Source organism: Rhinopithecus roxellana, chromosome 9, assembly GCF_007565055.1.
Source record: "Rhinopithecus roxellana isolate Shanxi Qingling chromosome 9, ASM756505v1, whole genome shotgun sequence".
NCBI lineage: Eukaryota > Metazoa > Chordata > Mammalia > Primates > Cercopithecidae > Rhinopithecus > Rhinopithecus roxellana.
The window spans coordinates 73,437,972-73,461,895 of NC_044557.1; the positions used below are offsets into that span (position 1 = coordinate 73,437,972).

At 35.4% G+C, this 23,924-nt stretch overlaps 1 protein-coding gene across 1 annotated transcript in view; it reads right to left on the bottom strand.

The window, feature by feature from the left end:
* Positions 1–274: 274 nt before the first annotated feature.
* NUDCD1 (NudC domain containing 1) overlaps positions 275–23,924 on the bottom strand; it is a 91,471-nt gene continuing 67,821 nt past the window's right edge. The window contains exons 9-10 of the mRNA XM_010363093.2: positions 4,976–5,135; positions 275–2,663 (exon numbers count right to left, since the gene is read on the bottom strand). Coding sequence (XP_010361395.1) covers positions 2,371–2,663; positions 4,976–5,135 — 453 coding nt within the window. The 3' untranslated portion in view covers positions 275–2,370. The remainder of the gene's footprint in view (positions 2,664–4,975; positions 5,136–23,924) is intronic.

The following is a 23,924-nucleotide window of genomic DNA, read 5'->3' on the forward strand; positions in this document are numbered from 1 at the left end:
TCTTCCCATTGGCAACTCCTCTACCTGACTCTTGTGGGTAGTCTCCAAGGTTCCAGCTTTGGTCAGACTTCTTTAGCAGGAAAGCAGCCACACTCTATGCTACCCTCTCCTCTTTTTTTCCCTAAAAAGAAATTTTACCTGAAAATAATTAGAATGTAAATTGTCTCTTTATCCTTAGTAATACATTATCCTTAATACTGAAAAAATCATGCTAAGGTAAATAGTTGATGCTTAAATGTGTTAAAAGAGCAAATATTGTTAAATGACTCTTATATGCAAAACACATAAAATACTACTTTATTACTATCATACACATTTTATAAATTCCTATTTATAACATGATAAAAATCAACAAAAATACAAGGTACTACATTCTTAGCACTTGTAGTATATACCTCAATGTTCTAAGTATATGTACCTTAGAACATTGTTTAAGCTGAGTTAAATGTTTATGTAATCCCTGAAGCATTTCAAGAAAATAGCTTGAAATCACTGCTCTAGGCCTATTCATCTTTTAAAATACGTCAACATGCAACAATATTTAGGATTAATTATCCTGAGAGCTTTCAATTCAACATTAATCATGCAAAAAAATCACATGCACAAAGAATATTGATTACTAATATTTGCAATATATACATAGTCATGGTTAATTAAGCACCACATTTTTATTATACATTTTTCTTACATTCCCTAAGAAGATATTTATTATCTCTGGGGAAAATTTTAGAGAAAATTTAGATCTACTTTCCCATAATAAAGATTTTTAATAATTCACTATTTAAATGGTCTTTTGTTTCATGAAGTTTTACAACAATACTAAAAAGTTCTGGAAATATTACTGTTTGGTTTTTGGTTACTATACAGTTTTCTATGTCTATGATCTCATGACGTTTGGTACCTAGTCTCTCTTTCCTAATACTAATAGAGTACTATTAGGACTCCAATTGTCAATACCAGTCCTCAGGACCTTTCCTAACTTTTTACCTAGCACCCCAATACTCTCTAGGAAACTGCATTCTGACAAACGGTTTAGAACATGTATGTAATCCTCATCTCTTCTCCTCCTCTCTGTCTCTCAAACATTCATTCATTAAAATTTAGTTGAGTCAAATACTTGCCCAGACAGGCAAAAGATATGTTAGCAACAAATATTTTCTATCTTATATTTCTTATCTTAATCTTCTGCCTCTTAAATTAAGGTCTTAACTTCCTTACTAAAATATAAAATCCAACTGGAGGTTTATATAAGATACATATCTTGAAATGTTATAAAAAGTAATAAAATTTTCCAGGTACATACCTACTAAAACAAACCTGGAAAGATAAGTTTGAAAAAACAAAATTTGTGGCAAAAAAGTGTAACATATAAACAGGATTATTTTGTTTAAATTGTTAGAAAAATAAAGAGAGCTACAAGAATAAATTATAATTTGTCCTTGTGTGGTAGATTGGTCCATCAATGAATCATACCACCCGCTATCTGCCAGCTTGTGTAGTCCCCTCATACTGATTCTAGACTTGGCCATGTGATTTGCTTTGTTCAAGGGAACATTAGTAAATATGATAGATGTACAGGATCCATAAGCTCTTGCATATTGGAGCTTGCTCTCTTAGGATGTTTTTTCTACTATGGAAAGAACACCCGTCTAGCCTACTGGAGGCTGAGAGGCCCTGTAGAGCAGAGACAGCCAACTCACTGAATTGTGAAAAATAATAAATGTCCTTATTTTAAACCACTGAGTTTTGGTGTGGTTTGTTTCACAGTGATGGATAATGTGAAATCTTATCTCTCTCTGTCTATGTCTGTGGCAGAGCAACTGGCTGAAAGTTACATAAAGCTATACTTAATTTGAAAATAACAATTGAGGTCTCTCAGTAAACTTAAAAAATATTAGGCCTGCTGTCCTCTAACATTTCTCCCTCCATGTAGACTCAGTTATTCAATCCATTTAAATACATATGTACAATACTCAACACTTAACTATTATCCTGTACATTTTATAGGTATAGACTGTAGCAACTTATCAATGAACAGAGTACACAATAAATATTTTTATTTTTAAACACTGAATTGTACATCTTTCATATAAAACATGAGATTCTAGCCTATTTTAAAAAGTATACTTGCTAGTACTATCTTTACCTTTTTTTTTTTACAGAAGCCAATGTTCTCTAAATCTGCAGTTTCATTCCATAGCTTTAGAGAATCATAATCTCTTGAATATATTTCCAATGTTATTTAAAAAATAAAAAATCATACAAGATATATTTAGCACATTAAAACTTAAGAGGTTATAGTATATTGTCCAGACCTCCAGGTACCACTGAAAACTTTTCCAGTACAAAGAAGCCAATATGTTAGAATAATTAATTCTCTGTATTGACTTTTATTAAAAAGAGGTTTCTGGTAGTAAGAACAAATAATCTCTCATTTGTTGCCTGAAATCCTAAAATAGGATCATTGGTTTCCAGGCTTGCTACTTGCTGCTTAGCAACCTGTCCTACCTGCCTGCCTTCCTTTCTGTTGTAAAGTACAGTGGACATGGGAGCAGGCTGACGATAGATGAATACTCGACGAAGGCACTCACAAAGGGCTGCATAGGAGTAATTTGGAGCACAGGCAAAAAATTTTTTGTCTCTCTTTGATGCTTGGACATAGCCTGCCAAGAATATGAGACAAACAAAAGAAAAACTATATATTAAACAGAAGGGGAAAAATCATGACTTAACATTTAATATTTTGCAATGTTTATTACAAATTAAAATGCCCAAGTAAAATAAGGTATATAATTCTGAATCATTAATGATTAACCACAATCAGTCTCTCCCAACTGGTACAAAAATACAACTTTAATTCTTAAGGAACAAAACAGAGACGGCTTTCTCTCTTCAAGAAAAGCATAATATAGTTTCATTTAATTTCCATGAATTCGAACACTAAAATTCTAAAATCTAAAACACTAAATACATGACAAAATACCTTTAAGTGCCAATTTAATATTTAGCTTCATGAATTACGGATATGGCATCACAGAATCATTTTTTTTCCTCTTAAATAAATTGGAAAATGTGTATAGGATACCATCATAAAGTTATTTTAGGTTTCTGTTCATAATGTATCCCTGAATGTAGTAGTATTCATGATGCATTCTCTTATTATCCCTAAAATGTTAGTGATATTTTTACATAACAATACCAACACTGTAACCGGATTTTGTTGTACTTTCAGCCCCCAGAAGTAGAATGTTGACCACTATAACCTAAAAAATAATTTCAAGTCTCTAAACTGAAAAAATCCTTAATCTTAATTCATGTACACATTTAAAAAGTATCTTTTTGGATTAAAATAACATTTATGTTCCAAAATATAAATTATGATTTTCAGATTGTGACATGGTTAGCACATGTTAGGTATTTAAGATCATGTAAAATAAAAATATAGGCCGGGCGCGGTGGCTCACGCCTGTAATCCCAGCACTTTGGGAGGCCGAGGCGGGCGGATCATAAGGTCAGGAAATCAAGACCATCCTGGCTAACATGGTGAAACCCCGTCTCTACTAAGAATACAAAAAAAATTAGCTGGGCGTGGTGGCGGGCACCTCTAGTCCCAGCTACTCCGGAGGCTGAGGCAGGAGAATGGTGTGAACCCGGTGGCGGAGCTTGCAGTGAGCGAAGATCGCGCCACTACACTCCAGCCTGGGCGACAGAGCGAGACTCCGTCTCAAAAAATAAAATAAAATAAAAAAAAACACTAATTAAAATTGAGATCTCATCAAACAATGAATAAGCAAAGGAACTACTGAGCACATGCAGATCAATACTGTTTTTAATTAAGCAGGGTTTGAAGTGGGAAAAGTGAAGATTTAGATACCTATTTAAATAGTTTAAAGTAGCTATCCAGGCTAACCTTGACAGAATAATGTATATATTTCAAGAGTACATATCTAATGTAACGTTGATTTAACTTAGAATTAAGCATAGACTTCCTCTATAATAGGGGATCTGGGGATACAAATAGAAGATCTGAGCATCTAAAGATAATATGACAGAGCTTTCTTCTGACTAAAGTATAGATAATTAAAAAATAGCATTATAGTAGGGAGGCTAAAAATTATATGGTTAAATTAGTCAACCAAACTTTGTACTTCAGGTCATAAAAATCCATTTGGTGTCTGAACCAGTTTAGCAGCCTATATTATTAACTATAAGGGATAATTAATAAATTTCTTCTACTATTAGGGTTGTGCATATCTAGCCATCAAAATACATACTTTCACTTCTTGCTGCCAGTTTAAAATAACCTTTCAATAAAGCAATAACTGTGGCTAATTCACATAAAAAATTTCTGTCACACAATGCTAATGCATTTTGACAGAAAATCAATGATTGCATACATCTACAATTAAGTAGTTTAAACATTTTCAAGTCCTAATTTTAAAACTGATTTTTTTCCTTTTATCCTACCAAATAAATTTAATTTCTGCTTATCATCACTTTCCATAAGTGTTTTCATTATAATGGCTCTCTTTTGTCTTAATTTTGACAAAAGATGTCTCCTAATGGGCATTACACCTTAGGGGAATTCTATGATGTTTTTGAAGATTACTCTGAAGAAACTTGAATACAAGTTCCATGTAGGGTATTACCAAGCTCCTTGTTCAGACTCCAGTATTATATGGCTTACAGAATTAGAAAAAGCAAATGACTTATTAGAATAATTCAAATGGTTAGATAACCACTTTCATTTCTATTCTGTGTTGATCTTCTGTATAAGCATAAAAACAGATTAGTCTAAATGTTCCAACAGTGCTAACACTCATCCACTAGTACAAGAAAACAAATCATAGCACAAATCAATCTAAATGTAATCAGGACAGCTCAAATTAAAAAGAAAAAAAAACGAAATGAACTTTAAATGAATGATGACTGTAGTTTTGATTTCATGGAAAATGTCAAAGAGTTTGCTTTATACCTAAAGCATTGAAAGTTGCGATGTGCTCCCACATATCATCTTGTTTGCTGGAGTGTGGTTGCCAGAGTAGGGCATCAACATCATGGCGTAAACAGAAGCAGGGCATTTCTTTAGGATCCACTATGACAGAGAAAAGGTACTGGTTGCTTCCAAGATTCACCTAAAAAGTGATTTAAAAAAAAATTTTTTTACCCAACAACACATTAATAATACAACAATAACAATGGCAGAAGCTGACAGCCAGCATTAAGTGTCAGCAACTGTTTCATACTTTTTATATACTTAATCTGAATGACTCCTCATAATATCCCTGAGATAAATTTGCTACTGTTATGTTCATTTTAAAGCTGAGGAAAGTGATGCACAAGGCATTTAGGTAACTTGTTGATGGTCAGCCTGGCAATAAGTCATGGAGCTGAAATTTGGATCCAGAGTCTAATATGTTCTTAATCACCATGCGATATACTACTTCTTACCTGTTAGTAAATAGTTTAAAACATGATATAAAGCAGGGGTCCCCAGCCACTGAGCCTCAGACTGGCACCAGTCAGTGGCCTTTTAGGAACTGGGCCACACAGCAGGAAATGAGCAGCAGGCAAGGGAGCATTACAGCCTGAGTCCCACCTCCTGTCAGATCAGCAGCAGAATTAGATTCTCATAGCAGCGTGAACACTATTGTGAAATGCACATGCAAGGGATCTAGGCTGTGTGCTCCTTATGAGAATCTAACTAATATCTGATGATCTGAGGTGGAACAGTTTCATCCTGAAACGATCCACCAAGCTCCCACAGGCCCATGGAAAAACTGTCTTCCACAAAACTGGTCCCTGGTGGCAAAAAGGTTGGGGATTGCTGATATAAAGCACCAATTTTATAAGCAGACTATTTTTAAACCATAGAACATACACATGAAGTTTACTAATGCTAACTTGTAATAATCACTAGGAATAATGACACTATCAGAATTTATGAGCACACTCTACATGCCAGGCATGTTATAAATATTAATCTTCTCAACAACACACAAGGCTATTATTATCTTCATTTAAGGGATGAAAGAACAGGCTTGGAGAGCTTGAGTAACTTGTCCTAGGCTAAAGAGAAATATCACAATGCTGGAATTCACACTCACATCTGTTTATAAATTATTTACTTTAACATATTGCTTAATTAAGGTATCAATGTCAATATGTCAATAATGTCAACATTTGTTATTGTAACACATCAATAATTGTTATTGCAATATTGATGCCTACAGAAATTCATTTTAATACAAAATTATCAAATTGAAACTTACTGAATTTCATTTATAGAAATACTTTTTCTAAATGAAGGATATGTTGTAAGGATAGTCTTCTTTATGAGAAATGTTATTATCAGAGTGGAAAATATGAAACAGAATACCAACGAAAATCATATCAAATGTAGAAAATATAAAATACGCACAGTATTTAATAAATACTGAATTGATTCTAGGAGTTTGTAAGCGTACTGGAGAACAGTAAAATGTTGGGTTAAAGTAAAAGTGGAGACCTGACCTGAATTCAATAGGGAAAGCTGTGAAGTGGCTCTCCAGCAAGAAGACCTATTATTGGTAAAGCTGTGACAACACAAGCTACTAATCACAGGAGAATACAGTGTCAGAGCAACCCACCTTCTGCTCCCCCAGCAACGCCAGGGAAATAGGGCTTTTGAGTAGAGCCAGTGCTAGCTCTCTACAAAGTAAGGGGAGAAGGCCAGCACACAGAGACCACAGACTATTTCTTTTCTTTCCTTACACCTGATGATCAGTGGATAGATGAGGTTTATTTTCAGAGTCACCACTACCTAACTGGCCTTTTGTTATTATAAGGTTTGATGGACCTTACACTGCTTCAGCTGTCTTCCCTGCACCCCAACTCTGACAGTCTTTTTTTTTTTTTAACCAAGGGCTTTCACAGAAGAAAAATAACAGCTAAAATAAAAGTTGAAATAATATTTTCACAAAAACACATCTACTTTCATGAGCCAAGTGCCTAAAGAATGTACTGAATATTATGAGGATTGATATAATTGAATGATCTCTGGTCCATCCATACTTGAACAGACAGCAGTGAGAAAAGAACAGAGAACCTTGAGCCACCAAGTGAAAGTTGACCACCAAGAGAGATCAATCATGAAAATAAGAGGATGAGAATGAAGGTAGGTGCCTTATTATGAGTCCCTTACTCTGACTTAGATGTTTGTTCACTTCAGCAGCCACTTCCTTTACACATATTTCCATTATGGCGATTGTGTCAAGTGATGTTAATTATGAAACTAGCAATTTCATATAGTTTGTCTTTGCCATACCTTTGACATGGCATTCTGTTTGGACTCCTTGTATTTTTTAACCTGATAAGATTCCCACTTACCCTCTAAGACTCAATTCAACCATCAGTTGTTCCCAGAATTCTCCCACTCTCATGGTTATATGAGCCGCTTGAATTCTGAGAACCTCAGCATCATGTATGTAACTCCTATCAAATTACTTATCAGATTAATATTTTTACATACCACCTGTGGCAGGCTGAATAATGTCCTCCAAAGATGTCCACATCTAAACCCCTTGGAACCTGTGAATAAGTTACCTATGGCAAAAGGGACTTTGTAGATGTGATTAAGTTCAAGGTCCTGGGATGGAGAGATTATCCTGGAATATGTGGGTGGGCTCAATGTATTAGAAAGCGTTCTTAGAGAGGGAGGAGGGCCACAGACACAGAAGGTGAGATAACAACAAAATCAAGGGGATACACAGAGATTATAAGATGATATACTGCTGGTTTTGAAGATGGAGGATGGGGCCATAAGCCAAGTAATGGAGGCAGCCTCCAGAAGTTAGAAAAGCCAAGGAAATGGGTTCTTCCCTAGAGCCTCCAGAATGAATGTAGTCCCTACAAATCATTTTAGGACTTCTGACCTCCCAAACTGTAAGAGAATAAATCTGTGTTGTTTTCAACCACTAAACTTGTAGCAATTTGTTGCAGCAACATCAGCAACCTAACATACCACCCATCTCACAACGCTACTTCTTCTTGAGAACTTAGAAGTCTGCCTTTTTTTCTCCATATTGTAGAGAATTTTTTTTTAATGAATGTTATGTGAAAAGTGATTATTTTTGTAATATATTCACCAAGGCTAATCTATCTTTAGATTTGGGACTTATCTATTTTATAGTTAGAATAATTGGCTGAAGATTCTGTAAGGCAAAAATCTCATAATTAGGTTCTTAACCTAACGGAGGGTAATTAGGGTCAAGAGCTTCTAGACTTAGTATACAGTTCTCTGTGTCTTTTAGTTCTCACTTACAGAAATCTTAGTTTCTCAAAAATTTCCCCCTATACCTTTCCAATGTTTGAAAAAAAAAAAAGTCCAAATTGCCTTAAATGGCATTTTGAAAGCTTTTCAACAACTGACCCCAGCATACTTTTCAATATTCACTATTACTTTCCTTAAAACATAACATTTAGGAAAACTGGATCGCAATTTACAAAACTGTCTCCCTTATTTCCCCATTCCTTGATTCATGTTTTTTTTAACCCGTTGCATATCCTGTCCATTATATACGTTATGCCATATGTGAATGGCATCTTCTCCTCCAAGAAGTTTTCCCTAATGCTAATAAAAAGAAATCATGTATTGCAACTAGTTATTTATACCTTTCCCATAGAGTCTGTCTCTTCATTTCACTTATATGCTCTTTGAGGATGATAGCTATCACTTTGGGCAGGATATTTAAACCATTTTATTCACCCTATAAATACGGTAATACTACTACTCACTTCACAATTGTTATGATGAGTAAACAATATATTTCAAAGCTTGGCACTTAGAAAGAACTTAATAAGTGTTCATGTTGATTATTACCTGTCTAGGAAAGCCCTTAATAAGTATTAATGTTAATTATTACCCTTCCAGCATTCTTAAAATATTTTGTTTTGTATATTAATGGCATTTCAAATTTTAAGAATGAGATGAGTAACACTAACAGGAAAGCATAGCAGCTTTCAAGCAATATTCCTGTACCTTACAGTTCTTATACAATTTTATGTCTCAGAAATGTGTAAACAGCTATAAAAATAACATACAGTTATTCTGACTTAATCCCAGCATACTGGAGACAAATTTCTATACTCTTGCACCATTTCAAAAATGAGAAATACAGAATTCATTGTTCTACTTGTCATTTTGTCATATAAACTCTATTTTTATCAGTGGTTACAAATGTATGCTTATTGCTTTCAATTTTGTAACTTCCTATAATGCATATATTCCTCAGTAAATGGATCTGCCTCTCAAAAGGGACAAAGTTATGGTTCAAATAAGATTTGGATTTTTAACATATACTCAAAACCAAGCACCTTAAAGTTTAAAATCCAAAGTAAACAAACTAGTCAATTTTTTGATGGCGGTAACTACATATAATTTACAGTAAGACACAAGAATCCCATTAAAAAATGAGATATGTAAAGAATTGTTTTGGTTTTTTTTTGTTTTGAGATGGGGTCTCACTCTATCACCCAGGCTGGTGTCCAGTGGCACATTCATGGCTCACAGTAGCCTTGACCTCCTGGGCTCAAGCAATCCTCCACCCCCAGCCTCCTGAGTAGCTGGGACTATAGGCACACACCACCATGCCCAAGTAATTTTTTAATTTTTTTTTTTTTGTAGAGATGAGAGGTACTTACTATGTTGCCCAGGTTGGTCCTGAACTCAACTCAAGCACTTCTCCTGCCTCAGCCTCCCAAACTGCTAGTATTACAGTGTGAGCCACTGGTGCCTGGCAAGAATTGCTGAATTCTTTACTTCTTTCTGTATGTAGTAAGAGACTATGTGATACTCACTTTACTTAATAAATTCTAGCTTCCCTATTTTTTACTTCAAAACTGAGTATTTCATACAGCTAAATAAAATAAAGATTATGCCACTGCCAGATGTTTGCTACTTCTTAAGTTGGACAGATGCCACAAAAGGAAAACAAGCTTACATTTCCGTTCAAAGAGTCCAAGCTAAGAGTGGATAAAGAAACTAAACATGAGCATGATTTTAAGACAATGCCTAAAAGGTATTTGGCTTCATTTTTTTCATGGTGGTATTAGAATCTCTTGATAACTGTTTATGCCTTTCACTACTATTTCCTGCCTCATTGCCTACCCGGGACTCCTAGCATGATGCTTAATAGGAGTACTGCGAGCAGACATCTTGGCCTGTTCCCAGTTGTTGCAGAAGCCTTCCGTCTTTTACCATGAAGTATGGTGTTAACTCCTGGGTTTCTGATGAGGCAGTTTCTTTCAATTCCTAGTTTGCAGAGCATTTTTATCATAAACAAACGATTTTTTTTTTTCATATTCTTTTCCTGCAACTACTGGGATGATCAAATATTTTTCTTCAGTCTGTTGATATGGTGAATTATACTGATTGATATTTGAATAACAAAATCAGCTTTGAGTTCCCAGAATAAACCCTACCTGGTCATAATGTAACTTTCCTTTTTACTTATTGATGGATTTATTAAGAATTTTTGTGTCTGTATTCATGGAGGATATTAGTTTTTTTTTCTTCCTGTTTTCACATCTTTTAATGTCTTTGGTATCAGGGTAATGCTAGTCTCATAAAATAAGTTGGAAAGTGTTCGTTTCTAACTTTCTAGAAGTCTGTAGAGAATTGGTATTGTTTCTTCATTTGGTAAAATAAACCAGAGAAGCCATCTGGGGCTGGAGATTTCTTTGTTGGAAAGTTTTTAAAAATAAATTTAATCTTCTTCAACAGATATGACTAATAAGGTCTCACCTCTTTTTTTTTTGAGTCGGAGTCTTGCTGTGTCGCCCAGGCTGGAGTGCAGTGGCACAATCTCAGCTCACTGCAACCTCCGCCTCCCAGGTTCAAGCAATTCTCTGCCTCAGCCTCCTGAGTAGCTGGGATTACAGGTGCCCACCACTATGCCTGGCTAATTTTTGTATTTTTAGTAGAGACGGGGTTTCACCATGTTGGCCAGGCTGGCTGGTCTTGAACCCCAGATCTCATGATCCACCCACTTCGGCCTCCCCTGGGATTACAGGCATGAGCCACCGCACCTGGCTAGGTCTCAACTATTTCTTAAGTGAACTTCAGTAATTTTGCAGTTTAAAAAATTTGTTCCATATAAATTGTCAAATACATGGAAATGCAGTTGTTCGTAAGACTTCATGGGTTACACTTTAGTGTCTTTAGGATCTCTATTGACGTTCTAAGTGCTATTCCTGATATTGATACTTTGTGTTTTCGTTTTCCTCAGTCTGGCTAGAGACTTATCAATCTTGATCTTTTCAGAGAACTAGCTTTTAGTTTATTAGTTTTCTCTATTATTTCCTGCTTTCAATTTAACTGGTTCCCACTTTTATCCTTACAGTGTCCTTCCTTCTGCTTGCTTTAGATTTAGTTTGCTCTTCTTTTCCTAGTTTCTTAATGTGAAAGCTTAAACTACTAAATTGGGGCACTTTTTTTGTTTTCTAGTATAATATGTAATGCTGTAAATATCCCCCTAAGCTTTAGCTGTACTCCACGTGTGCCATCACGTTTCATCTTCATTCAATACAAAATATGTTTTAACTTTCTTTTTGAGTTCCACTATAATTCACAGGTTACTCAGTTTTGCCTGAGTACTTTCCTCAATGGTATTGTTCCACCCCAAGCTTTAGGCCTTCACTGTGCATGTTCACCTCAGAGAGAGTCTATGCTCTTACTCCCTCTCTAGTGGTAGGCTGTGGTTACTTGTTGCTTGATGTGCTTCCTAGCCTGATGGTGAGGGGGATGTGGGTTGGGGAGTCAAGGAAAAGCATTCTCTGCTGTCTGGTTCAGCCTCAGCACTCTGTGACCTCAGTTTCAGGGTTTGAGCTTTTTCAGTGATACTCCCCTCTCCTAGTGGTAGGAGACTTCTAATAACCAGGATGATTTTCTGCCCCTCCTCAAGGCATAGAGATGGTGTTTTGAGGTTTTTCTTTATCTTTTCCTCTAGCTGCAATGGGTCTTCTTCTGAACCCTTGGCAAGCTAAGATTTGATGCTCTTCCCTCAGCAGCTTAGGTTGCTGATACGTACAAAAAACAGTGCAGGCAAGACTTCATACTTTTCCCACAGCAGAGAACACTCCCCTCTAATCCAATTGTGAACCAGCAAGATAGCTTTCTCTAATGTCCTTCCCTGTTTCAGTCTTTTTTGTTAGCACCTGGTCAAGGTCCATAAAGAAGATCCTGTAAGTGTGAGCAACATCCCTTATGTATGTGAATGCCAGGTGACTGTTACGGGTCACACCACGTCTCTGGCAACCTGTTAGTTGAATCCTTCTTACCCACTTACATGGCAGTCCTCCCGTCTCCCTCCAATGTTCAGGTGAACCAGTGACACTATCTCATCCCTCTTTGACGGCACTTACTTTTCCTTAGATTTTAAGCCGTTGGCTGCCCTGTAAGCTCAGCTTTCTGATGAGTCTTTAAAAAGTTATGATTTCATAGATAATCCAGCATTATTTTATTACAATGGACATGACAATCTTTCCAACTTTCTACATTGTAGGCAAAAGCAGGAATTTCCTTGATCACTATTTATTAACTTGCCTAAAACGCCTAGGATTTCAACTTATAATCAACAGACTGGTGACAATTCAATGTCTACAAGAGGTTCCAAATATACAAGTAGCCAACCCATGTACTATAGGAACCCACTTCCCTGGTTTCTGCTAACAGAATCAAGGGTTGGCATCTAATCTACAGTTAACCATTTTTAATCCACCGATTTATAAAATGGTTATGATGAAGTGTTTTCTCATACTGGATGGTGGTTACCCAAAACAATAAAGTGCTCTTGATCAGGAAGTTTAAATACCAAAAAATAAACAATTCAAGCTAAGAAGACAGGCAGACAACACAGCTAGGGAGTACAGTAAGCAGAAACCATGATAAGATGTAGAAAGGAAGGGAGTGATCAATAAGTAGAAGTATGCTCAGCAGAAGCAAATGCAGAAGATGGCAATGTGATCATAATGGCACAGAACTGACTTAGAGAACAAGTTGATTATCAAGATGCAAGTAGATCGCCTGGTCATCAGAACTTGTGCTATTTTCTAAACAATGTTTCACATTTCCTTTAGGCCTGACTTGCCAGTGCTTTGTTTCCAAAATGACCTTAGCTATCCATGAGATCTGAAGAGATTGTTTCCACTGTTCCTCATAGGCTCCATACATGCTCACATTGTGACTTGAGATAACCAAAGGCTTTCTCTGTTGCCTGCAACCTCTACAAGTTTAGGTAACAGGAATTCTTCCAAAACAACAGCAAAGTACAGTTAAGATTAAAAAGTAAAGAGACTAAAATAACTACTTTTGCTAAGTGAATTAAGTGAATTAAAATGAAGTGTGATAAAAAGCACAATTAAAGTATACTTACTGTATAATCCTATAGACAGAAAATACCAATATGAGAAAAAGAAAAAACATATGAAGAACAAAAAGATATTGCATCATAATTTGAAGTGGATAAAACAGGGGAAGTAAAACATTATCCATTATCTAGCATGGGCCATTACCTGGAAGAAAAAAGTACAAGATGTTCAGAAGGTTCCTGAGTCAAGAACAGGTGAAACAAAACTCATTTTTCACTAGGGAACTATATATTCTGACTGTGAACAAAATTCCATCGAGTTTACAACTTGGTAGCCAAGAGCAAAACAGGACAGCAAATAAGAAAGAAAACGATGGTTGCTTTGGGTACATGCACTGCCAGAGGTGAAATGAAGCAGCCAATAGCTTATGAGCAGTGGAAACAAACACAAAAGACATTTTTTTAAATGAAGTAGGCAAAGACTCCCATTTAATTCAAATACCTCTAATGGTAATTACCTAGAAATACACAGTGTGGTAATTAATGTTCATCCTGATGATATGTAACCACCAACAAAATGTTACTTTCTCTTCAGAATGCTTTATGTAAGATGTTGGACAAAAAATACATTTTAGTAAGATTTCAAGGGGAAAAAGAAGGCTTCAAATATTTTTGGTATTTGAACGGAAAAAAATAACTTATTTAGGCAATTTACTCATTTGGAAAATTCATTTCTTGTTAATACCAACTAAATATCTTACTGCATGAAAAAGAAAAACAGCTCTGAACGCCATAAATCCTTTGGGCAATAAAATATACTTCCACATTTCTTCTCTTACGTCTACTATAGAAAAGGTCATATTTACCTTTGAATTACCTTTGTAGTCTTTGAATGAAGACTACAATTAGAGTAAAATATTCTCTAGGGAAAATCTGACATGTATTTCAAATAGTCAATTCATTGTCTTATTATTCTCTTTGTAGAACACTTAGCAACTAAAGACTTCTGAAGATTAAATGTCAAAGTGAAGACATTTAGATGACTTTTAATCACTTCTAATACCAAATTAAATTAAAAAATAATATTAATAAAAATGTTTTATCGACTCAGAAATAAAGTGTGTATTAGGATACCAGATTGAAACTTTAATTTCAAATTCATATTCTGTACATAGAATTGTTAGAATTATTTACTGTGTTCTTACTATGCATGAAGTATTTAGCTGATCTGTATTTACTACCTTATTTAATCTTCGTTACCTGAGAATTAAGAATATGATCCCATTTAACAGAAGAAGAAACTCAAACTTGAGAGGTTCAGAGATTTAAGTCAAGAAGCTAACAACTGGTAGCTAGAATTTAAATTCAGATGTATTTCCAAACTCATGTTCTTCACCACCACCTGCATGTTCTCACAAAGTCCATTTTAAAGTGACTATTAACCACCAGAGTGTGTGTCCCTGGGTAGGCACTAGTTCAGATGTGGTAACTCACATACTATAAATATGCTTATAGTCTAGTTTTGTCAGTTAAGCTGTATAGATAAGTTTTCTGTGTGTTTTGTGTATAAAAATTGATGTCTAAAAAAATATGGAAAAGAAGTCTTATAAAATCCTGGGTTGAATTTTTTTGTTTGAACACCCATTAAATTACCTATATACTTAAGTATCTCTTTACCTTGACTAGAGACTGAAGCATAGGAAGATGTCAGATCTTAGCTAAGTGGTATAAAATACAATTGGTGGAAATGCACTTAAATTTCTACTTTAAAAAGCCACAATAACTATTACTTAGAAGTATTTTTACCTTGACTAGAGACTGAAGCATAGGAAGATGTCAGATCTTAGCTAAGTGGTATAAAATACAATTGGTGGAAATGCACTTTAATTTCTACTTTAAAAAGCCACAATAACTATTACTTAGAAATATTTTTTAAAACCGATATTTTTCATTTTTTTTGAAAATTATCAAATTAGGTCTCAACTATGATGTATCATAACATTTTACTGACTACTCCAGTGGAGGATACATATAAATGTTACCAGATAAAAGAAATACACAGATACATATCAGAAAATAGAAAGTTCCATACAGAAAAAAAGAGAAAAAAAGCAGGTGAGAAGATAGATAATGTGGTTGTGTTTTAATAGGGGACAGAAGACAATGTGAGCAGAGGTAGATAAAGAGAATAAGAGGAATAAAGGAAACAGTGAGAAAAAGTAGAACATTTCAGGCAGAGATAATAATAAATGCAAAGATTCTAAGGGAAAAGCATGTTTCAGTAGGTTTGAGGAACAGCATAATAGCCAGTGCAGCTAAAGAAAAGTGAACTAGTTGCCGGGTGCTGTGACTCATACCTGTTATCCCAGCACTTGTGAGGTTGAAGTGGAAAGATCACTTGAAAGTTCAGGAGTTTGACACCAGCTTGGGCAACACAGTGAGACCCCATATCTACAAAAAATCCAAAAACGAGCTAGGCATGGTGGGATGTGCCTGCGGTCCCAGCTACTCAGGAGGCTGGAAGTAGGAGGACTGCTTGAGTCTGGGAGGTCTAGGCTGCAGTGAGCATGCACTTCAGCCTTGGTGACACTTGTCTCAAAACACAAAGCAAAACACAATCCAGAAAAGTGAACTAGGAAAAAATGGTGAAAAATAAGATAATCGGGACTGGATGTCAGTGTTCTTTTAAACTATGTCTCCACACTGGTAGCAAAATCAAGTTGGAAGATCAAGAACTGGATTTTCTATTTGATTTCATTAAAATACCACAGAAGAATATTAGAGCACATCTCATACAATAAGGATAGTACTGTTTTGTGAAACTTTTGCATCAGATGTGTGTGTGCATGTGTTCAGTCTCATTTAAACAAGTATCACATACAATGAGTCGCAGAAACTTGGAAGGCTCTTTGTAGACCATGGTAAGGATACTGAAAATTATCCTAAATGTAACACATAGGAAGCCTACTATAGGGAGAACAAGAATAGAGAAATTACATAATCTACTAAATCCTTTAAAAAGATTACTTTGATCTTCACACAAAGTACTTATTAATTCAAAATGAAAGATAACTTTAGAATACAGAAACCTGGTAGACACCACATAATCACATATTCCACCACAAGAGTAGGAAAAAAATGACACCAAATTCCTCCTAATGTGATACACTAAAAGGGAAACATCTTTTATGTAGTATTCTTGACAAAACAAATGCAACATCTGAACCTGATGAGGATATATAATCCCATTCAAAGATAATCTATAAAAAAGGTACAAAATAAAGTAAAAAATGTTGGTTAACTTGCTATTCCAAATTACAGGAGATTAAAGACACACCATAACGAAGCACTTAAAAATTCAACACCTCTTCATGACAAAAAAATAAAACTCAGCAAACTAAGACAAAACATGACTTCTACTTAAATAAAAATTCCAGAACTAATGTCATATTTAATAATGGTAAACTACTCAATCTTTCTTCCTAAGATTATGAACAGGACAAGAATTCCTATTCTCACCAATGACATCTGCACTGCATCTAATATCCTAGCTAGTACAATACGGTAAGAAAAAGAAATAAAAGGTATGCAGATTGGAAAATAAGAAGTTATACTGTCTTTATTCGCAGATATTACCCTGTACGTTGAAATCTTGGAGTATCTACAAAAAAGTAACTGGAAAAAGATAATTTATTGAAGTTACAATATAAAGTCAAGTAACACTGTTGCTACATAATACACAAAATAAACTGGAAATTTAAAAAATACTCATTATATTAGAATCCCAAAATATAAAATATTGGGATTAAATATCACACTGAAAACTTCAAAAGGCTGCTAGGACACATTAAGGAAAATCTAAATAAATGAGGAGACAATGTTTATGGATCAGAAGATTCAATTATCATTAAAGTATCAATTCTCCTCAAGTGGACCTGCAGATCCAACACAATTCCAATTAAAAGCCCCATAGACATTTTTGTGCAAATTAAAAAGCTGATTGTAAAGTTTTTACAAGAATTAAAACGATTTAGGAAAAAAAAAATCAAGACTAACACCATCTGAAAGGAAACTCCCTGTAACGCTACAGTAATCAAGCAAGTATAGTACTGTCTACAGAAGGAATCAGCAAACTTAAAGGGTCAGACAGTAAATATTTCAGGCTTAAAGGCCATAGTCTTTGTTAAAATTATTAAACTCTATTGTTGTAGTCTGTAAGTAGCTATAGAGAGCATATAAATGCATGTCTATGACTGAATTCTAACAAAACTTTACTTATAAAAACAGGTACCTGGCCCACTGGGTCTTGCAGATACTGAATCATTTGTCAAACACATGTATTACAAATTCATTCCTCTCTCTGTAGCTTCTGTTTTACTCTCATAATGACATATTTTTGAAAAACAGATGTTAAATTTGATCCAATTGCTCACTTTGTTTTGGAGTTAGTGCTTTTACATGTCCTAATCAAGTAATCTTTGCCTACTCCAAGGCCACAAAGATGACTTTGTGTTTCCCTCTAAAAGCTTTATTAGTTTATTATTTCATGTTTATTATCATAGTTTATTATTTCATATGCAGCCCATGTGTAACTGATTTTTGCATATGGTGTCATGTAAAAGTCAAAATACTTTTTTTCCTTACAGATACCTAACAGACGCAGTGCCATTTGTTGAAAAGACCATCCTTTTCCCACTGCACTGCTATGTCACTCTTGTCACAAATAAGGTAACTGTATTCATGTGTCAGGTTTACTATTTACATTACTGTCAAATCCACAAAATGTATAGCAAATGATAATAACAATAAACAAACTGCATTTATTATCAACTATCTTTCAATCCCTCCTGCCAGGAACATAGAGACTTCATCTCATCTAGTGTGTGACGGGCAGTCTCCCTAGGAAAAGGTTGGGGAAGAAAGAAAAGTTGTATGTTGATAAAAATTCTTCCAACTGGGATAGTAATTTATGATAGCTGGTAAAAATGGCTTTGCCCTTTAAGATTCTAGAAGGAAAATAATTAAATATCCTAGCTAAAACAACAGCTTCTAGCAAGAGTATATTCCTGGAGAAAGGCTCAGTATGTATGAACACAGATTCTAAGAAAAAAACAAGTATCAGTTAAGCATTTCATTGCTATCCCAAGGAAAGGACTGAATTCTAGTGCACTGAGGGCTTGACACTGTACAGAATTTTAAGAATCAAAAAATACAAGATTTGCAACTAAAATTACATCTTTTCAGAGGAGAATGAAAGGTAAAAAAGGAATTGAAGACTTCTGCAAACAAGTCCATCATAGGCAATAATAACTGGCGACAAATAATTAACATTATTCATTATACTCTCACAATCCTGAAAGAGACTAAAATTCTCCAATAAAACTACACTCATCATGAGCTCAGCATTACTGTGGTACCTGAACTTGAAGGTGCTGGGAGACAATTATCCTAAACACTCACATTTTCTGCGTATCTCTGAAGCAGAGGCATGAAATATAAGTCCTTAATTCTGGACTACTATTTCAAGGATGTCTGTAAAGCAAATAACGCAAATAACCTAGGAAGATACAGTATCTCTTTCCAAAGTAAAAGGCAGATTTGTTTAAAGTCCAGTAGAATAATGTCTCTTCTAAGCAAAGTACAGGAAGGCTTACTGGTCATCTCCATATTTCCCCGTGGAAATTGAGGGTCAGGGAATTGGTCCAATGCTGATACTCTGGGTTAATGATACTGCTGTCAGTGATAAACTATCCTTTGTGTCTGACACAGGAGTCTCATGTCTTTTTACCAGCATCTATGAAACTGTGATAGGCTAACTTGTTAGCTTGCAAGTAGGCTAAAAAATCTCAGACCCACTGTCATTCTGGGAAAGAAGATGGAATGCTGACAGAGAAAGGGCTCTCTGGAGGAGAAAAATGAGAGCCTTATAGGTTGATTAACAACATTAAAGATGTATCTATAGGATTATCTGGTTAATGAGGCAATAAATGTCCTTCACTTCATGGCCTATTAATAAGGAGCTGGAAAGGCAGGTTGAGTACTGGGAAGATGGCTGACAGCTGCCTGAACAGTGCCCTGGTTGTTGCTCTTTTCCAGAAGAAAGTACCTTCTCACTGATTTGGTGGTAGTACTTTAATTAAAGCATAATGTGCTTTAATTTCTGTTTTGACATAAACTAAATATCACCATCTTTTTTTTTAAAGATTTTCATAAGTTTCACTTTCTCAAAAATAGGGGAAACACAAATTTACCTTATTTAATAAGTTTCTTCTGGGCAAATCAAGTACTTGCTAATTCATACTTTTAGTAGTTTACTATTCAAAAGATTTTTCCATATACTAAAAGTAAACCTCAAAGAGTCACACAAAAGATTAGGACACAATAAAAATATCAAAAAACAGTATGAATATTTATCAGATTTTTATGAGGGCAATAATCTAAGTGCAAGAAGGCAAATATATAAACATTACTCAAAGATATAAACACTTAAGGCTGTCACCAAAGTGAGAAAAAGTAAGCAATATTAACCAAAAACAGTCAAAGTGAAATGTCCACAACAATTATGACCCAAAATCAAATCATATGCTATTTTTTCTTTTATTCGAGAGAAGGTCTCACTGTTATAGGTTGCCTAGGCTGGAGTGCAGGTACCATTATAGCTCACTGGAACCTCCAACTCCTGGGCTCAAGAGATCTTCGGGCCTCAGGCCCCCGAGTAGTTGGGACTAAATGTGTGCACCACCACGCCTGGCAAATTTTTTTTTGTAGACAAGAGGTGGGGGTGGAGTCTCGCTATGTTGCCCAGGCTGGTTCTGACCTCCTGACCTCAAGTGATCCTCCAGCCTTGGCCCCGTAAAGTCTGGGATTATTGGCATGAGCCACTGTGCCTGGCCCATATGTTATTCAAACAGCTAAAAAATAGATAATGGGTACAACAGGAGCAAACAGAATTTAAAACAAGCATAAAGAAATCAACTGCAATATGAGTCAAAGAAACTCAATGTATAATTCACATATCTCAGATATCAATTCATAACCATTAAGTTGGAAATAGTATTACGTAGTATTTTTACACATACACACACATACACACACACACACACACACACGTCTCTTTGAGACTCTATACTTCAGCAATGCTAAATTAGTGCTGATTCTTCAAAAGAACCATCATCTCTGGGATATCACATAAACTGCAATATTTGTTTGATACAACACTCTTTCCTCACTTTCGTACACTATAATTATTGTTATAAATACTTATTTACATGCTTGTTCCCCACTTGACTGTATGTTTTAAAAGTAGAGACTGTCTTGATTACCAATAGTCTCCAAAATTGAATGTAAGCACCATATACATTTATTTGCTCAATGTTGGCATGGTTACATTAAAAGTGGTGACAGGTAACTTCTGCTATATTTGTAAAGCACTTTAATCCAAGCCCAAGACTCTAAGATAATGAAAAAAATACATGCAGGGGGGTATTTTAAATGATTATATTTATATTTTTTAAAATCTAGGGGAAACAGAAATTCATTAGATAATTGATTAAATTGTGGTATAAGCCTGTATGACAGCATGCAGCATATTAGTATTTCAAAAATATGGACTAATAGGTAAAATGCTTATGGCAATATTAATTTTTAAACAGTAGGCTACAAATTGAACCTACAGTATTGTTATAGACCTAACAATTACACAAGGACAAGGTGAAAGTTTCAAAAAGGTTAACATTAGCACTGCTAGATCAAGAAAATGAAAAATCCACACTAGAATGAATAAATTACATATATATACATGATGAAAACTATGTAAGGGTCAAAACAAATGAAACTCAGCTATACATGACAATGTGGTTGACCCTCACAAACTTAAAGAAAAAAAGTCACAAAAGAATACCCAAGAGTATGATTCCATTCATTGAGTTCAAGAACATGAAATTAACCTATTATTGAGAGGTAAATATGATAAGGGTTTTTAAACATATCAGTAATAAATATTAACAATGAAATATTAGACATTTAGGACAGCTCTCTTGGGCAAGAGGAAAAAGGCATAAGGAGAAGTAGTTAGGAGATGAGATCTAGAAAACATAAAACACAAAAACATGGATTGTTTATTTTGATTTACATTAATGCTATTTAAGCAATATGTATTTTTTATAAAAGACTTCTACTTAAATTTTATTAAAATGATGCCTTCATACCAACATAATTTACATGGTTTAATTATTTTTCTAAATGTAAATTTTCTTCAAATAGGACTCACAGGCCTTCAGGACTCATAGGGCCTCACTATGTATGAGTGAGGGCTGGTACATACCATAAAGAAGTATAATATATACCTATACATACACATCTATACTAGTGCACATACACACACAGGTATGGAGCACTGCATTACATGGTGTTATGAACAGCTATTACTGTTGCAACAAGTATCTTTACAGTAAAAACTTCTTTCAGTTATCAAAATATAAGGGCAAGAAAATAGACTACTCACTTCCACCACTCTCTATGGGCCAAAGGAATATACCAAGAAAAAGAAAATTCAAATATCTTTATATGTGGTTTTACTTCGTATTGTTGTAAGTTAATTCTGCATGTCTCTTTAACTTCTGTATGTTTTGAAAGCAGACACACTGACTGCTCTTTACTCTCTACTACCTTTCCAAATGTTAATGCCCCCAGTTGACAGACAAATGGACTCCCATGGCTGAAGTGCTCAAAGTTAAAACAGAAGCAGGCAGCCATGGCTGGGTGAGGAAGTGGTCACCTATTGTGTTCTCAGAAAGACTTTGTAAAAGTATGACAGGACTTCCTTTTCTACAACCAAGCCAAACCAGTTCCTATTGTTGGTGCCAAAATAAACTACAGCCAGAATCCCCTCACCCATCATTCACTATTAGAAAGAAACATTTGACAGAGACTTCTGGTTTTATGCTTGAAAACCAACCAATCAGAGCTCACCTGGCCCAGTCAATCAGGGCTCAGCTGTGGTTATTCAGCTCAAACTATGGTTACTAAGAATTGGGTATTTGGCAAACATTTTTCCAAAGTAAATCAATCAATCATGGCTCAGCTATATTGACCAAGGGGCTCAGCTGTGCTGACGGATCAGAACTAAGCTGCCATTCATTCATCTGAATAAACAGATCTGCTTGGGAACCTGGGCAGGAACTGTTGCTATAAAACCTGAACCCGGCCAGGTGCGGTGGCTCATGCCTGTAATCCCAGGACTTTGGGAGGCCAAGGTGGGCGAATCACAAGGTCAAGAGTTTGGGACCAGCCTGGCCAACATGGTGACACCTTGTTCCTACTAAAAATACAAAAAATTAGCTGGGCATAGTGGTGGGCGCCTGTAATCCCAGCTACTCGGGAGGCTGAGGCAGGAGAATCGCTTGAACATGGGAGGCAAAGGTTGCAGTGAGCCGAGATCATGCCAATGCACTCAAGCCCGGGGGACAGAGTGAGACTCTGTGTCAAAGAAAAGAAACCCCGAACCCTCTCTTTGCTCTCTAGAACACACCTTCATTTTACACTGAAAGCTGCCTAAGGCTACATCTCCTTAGTCTGCAAACTGTTCACTGGAATAGTCTCTTTCCTCCAAATTCCTTTTCAAAGAACTTTGTTCACACACGGATGTTTGCATAATGAATAGCCTTAGAAGATACAGTGTCTCCCTCCAGTACTATGGGAAAAATGTTTATGACAATAAGCAGGTAGACGTGCTAACTGATCATTATAGTAGACTCAAGTTCCCTAAGCTCAAGTATTCTCTCCTGTAATACAACCTATTGATGCAGGTGGGAATCCATCTGGACCCATCTGTTCTGTCCAGTGGAAATTTTAGACTTGAGAAATTGGTGTAAATATGCTAATACTTATGCTGTTTACTGTGCAAAGTAATAAAGTCTCCAATCCAGTAATTTCCTGTCTCCAACCAGAATCCATTAAACTGGCAGGTTCACTTGTTAGCCCGTAAATGGGGTAAAATCTCAGAACCTTCACAGTTCTTAAGTAACTTTCTAAGAATTAGTGCTGTTATTGTGTGAATGGCATATACACACAATCTCTGTTTTAGACAAGCCACTTTCAAAGTATGATATGCAGAACTCTATTGGGTTGGGGAGGGGGGTGCTGGGAGATACCTTCAGGGGGTCTATAGACTTAAAACTATGTTCATAATAATACTAGGATGTAAATTGCTTTCTCCCTATTTTTAAATTTGTATGGATGGTACAAAAGAAAAAGTTGGTAAAATTGCTGGAGTGATAGCATAAATTATTGCAAATAATAGCACCAGATACTAGTAATTACCTGAAGGTGCTACATTCTTCACTGCCATGTACTCACTGTAAAGAAAAGGCCAGTTTCACTTTAAAATGTCCTTGAGAGAGAAAAATGATTAATTTTATTACATCTTGACTCTTGAGTACATGTCTTTTTAGTATTCTGCATGATTAAATGGGAAGCACACATAAAGCAGTTCTGCTGCATACTAAAGTACCATGGTTGCCTCAAGGAAAAGCACTTGGGAATCGTTTGAGCTGCAAACACTGAAATGCCCATTTTTTC